The sequence below is a fragment of the Phalaenopsis equestris genome, unplaced genomic scaffold (assembly GCF_001263595.1).
Source record: "Phalaenopsis equestris unplaced genomic scaffold, ASM126359v1 Scaffold000455, whole genome shotgun sequence".
Lineage (NCBI taxonomy): Eukaryota > Viridiplantae > Streptophyta > Magnoliopsida > Asparagales > Orchidaceae > Phalaenopsis > Phalaenopsis equestris.
Window position 1 is genome coordinate 606,519 of NW_018164896.1, and position 2,295 is coordinate 608,813.

The 2,295-nt window shown below is 33.7% G+C and overlaps 1 protein-coding gene across 1 annotated transcript in view; it reads right to left on the bottom strand.

The window, feature by feature from the left end:
- Positions 1-1,765: 1,765 nt before the first annotated feature.
- LOC110027851 overlaps positions 1,766-2,295 on the bottom strand; it is a 10,043-nt gene continuing 9,513 nt past the window's right edge. Inside the window, exon 2 of the mRNA XM_020729463.1 lies at positions 1,766-2,272. Coding sequence (XP_020585122.1) covers positions 2,138-2,272 — 135 coding nt within the window. The 3' untranslated portion in view covers positions 1,766-2,137. The remainder of the gene's footprint in view (positions 2,273-2,295) is intronic.

The following is a 2,295-nucleotide window of genomic DNA, read 5'->3' on the forward strand; positions in this document are numbered from 1 at the left end:
ATCATAAAAAAATAGGGCAAAAAATAGCGAATAATAGGGTATGAAAGTTAATTTGTAAGAAGTACATGGTATAATTATAAATAAAATTTGATAATATTTTTCATGACATTTAAGCCTTGAGTGTTCGTTGTATAGAGCTGATTCGATGGGAAGTGTTTGCATGGAAAAATCCTGTTTGCACTTTGCCCTTTTATTTTAATTTTGATTGGATTTATCGGTGCCATATGGGTTCTCAAAAATATTATATTCGTCTGGAGTGCGGTGGGAGTGTGCCACAAGTGAGAGTGTGCTGTATAGCAAATGAACTCTACCCCTCTAAAAAGCCTAACCATAGGCCACATGACAAGTTCCATTGGACTTAAGTCCAGAAAATATTTTCTCCTTAACAGATTTTACAAGCATTGAGGATTCCCATAATGCCGTTGATATTGTAGCCATGTGGTATTTACATACATACCACCCAATTCCTATGTATTTACATTTACAATACCTAAACTTTCCTCTACATTTATACCACCCAAAACTTTTAAAAAGTGAAATACACCTAATGATTAGATTAACCAGCCGGGTTAGGTTTTGAATTGAGTCAAATTAAATGAAATTAAACTACATTTAAAATTGATAAATCATCATTTTTTCATTATTACGCGCCTGGATTAACGGTAAGCTACCTCCATTATTTAGATGTTAAGAATTGAGCCTTGAAAGCAATCTTTTCAATATATAAAAGCAAGTGCTGGAATTCAAGCTTTTGAGGTTATTCGCTGTAATTCAACCAATATTATGCGTGTTTGTGACTTTATAGTTCCTTTCTTGACCTTTTGTAAGGGAGAAGTCCCGGAATACTCTTTTGATTGATGTACGGATGCAAGCTTATATGACGGATAAAGAAATTATTTTAAAATATTGACTAGTAAAATGAAAGTAGAATCAATTATTAGCATGGATTGAATTTAAATATGGAAGCTTAGCTTGAATTGTGATGTAATCCAAGAAGCTAAAAGTTTTGTTTTGTTTGAAGGAACTTTGCTAGCTGTCATCTAAAATGACAAACTTTTCCTTCTTGCAAAACAACTTCAAGAGATGTTTCATCAAATGAACTCTTTTCCACGCCTTAGTGTGCATCAACGTCCACGGCAACGGAACAGACTTCACTATCTTCTCAAACATAGCATAAACTTTCTGTCTTCATTTTCTTATTATATTTAACAAAATTTTATTATGAGAAATTATTTTTTATAACTTGAATTGTTAATGTCTGTTAAAAAAAAATTATCTGATTTTTTTTAAGAATATATATTTAAAGCTTTAACCTTAATTTTTTAAGAAGATGTTTTCTTCTCCATAGTTTTACAATCATGAAATCATCTTTTTAAAAAATTACGGCTTTCTCAAATAAACCCCAAACTTAAGATTGAACTAATTCACTTTGAGCAGAGTTGAATCAACTGGCGCGTTAGCCCCAAAACATGAACCAAGATTTTTTATATACTATAAGGATTAATTTAGGAAGAAAATCTATCAGTACACTGCTCAAATTTTAGTGACAATGGAAAAAATATTAAGTACGGACAATATCTACGGGCAATCAATCAAAGAGGCTATTGGCTGTCCTGATGTGCGACACCGTAATATTTTTCATGCCGATGAGCCTTAAAATTTCTTGAATGTGCTTTAAAACAAGTATAAACTATAAAATATTTAATTAACATTATAATATGCCAGTTATTAATTACTTTATGATCATCTGTTCAGCCTGATGTAAATTTTTAGAAGAAACACTTTCTCAGAAACTTTACAATCAGCAACAAACTAGATGTAATTTGCAGTCAGGAAGCAATAAAACAAGAAAACAGAACATTCTGCCCCGCCACGTCTTACAACTTCAAACACAAAGTTAAAATAACAATCAAAAACTTGATGAATCATATACAAACACAGTCTTCACCTTCCCGGATATGTCAAACAGAATACAGAAGACAATCATCAGGCGCCTCTTTAAATTTGCAGCAATCCAAAAATTCAAATTTAATGTCAAAAAAATTCCTCCTTTTGTTGTTTTTTTCACCTCAGGATCATTCGGACTGAAAATTTCCTTTTTCAAGATCAGGGTCGTGCAAGGTCGCAGAAATGGTGATCACCAGCCCCTGCTGGTAAGATTATGAAGAGCTGGAGAGAAGCGAAGGCAGCTAAAGAAGCTCTGCCGATACGGCAGCGCTGTTTTCTTCTTCATCTCCTCCGCCGCCGCTTTGTTGGCCGTATAATGCCTCGCCTGCGGGGACACATCCACACCGC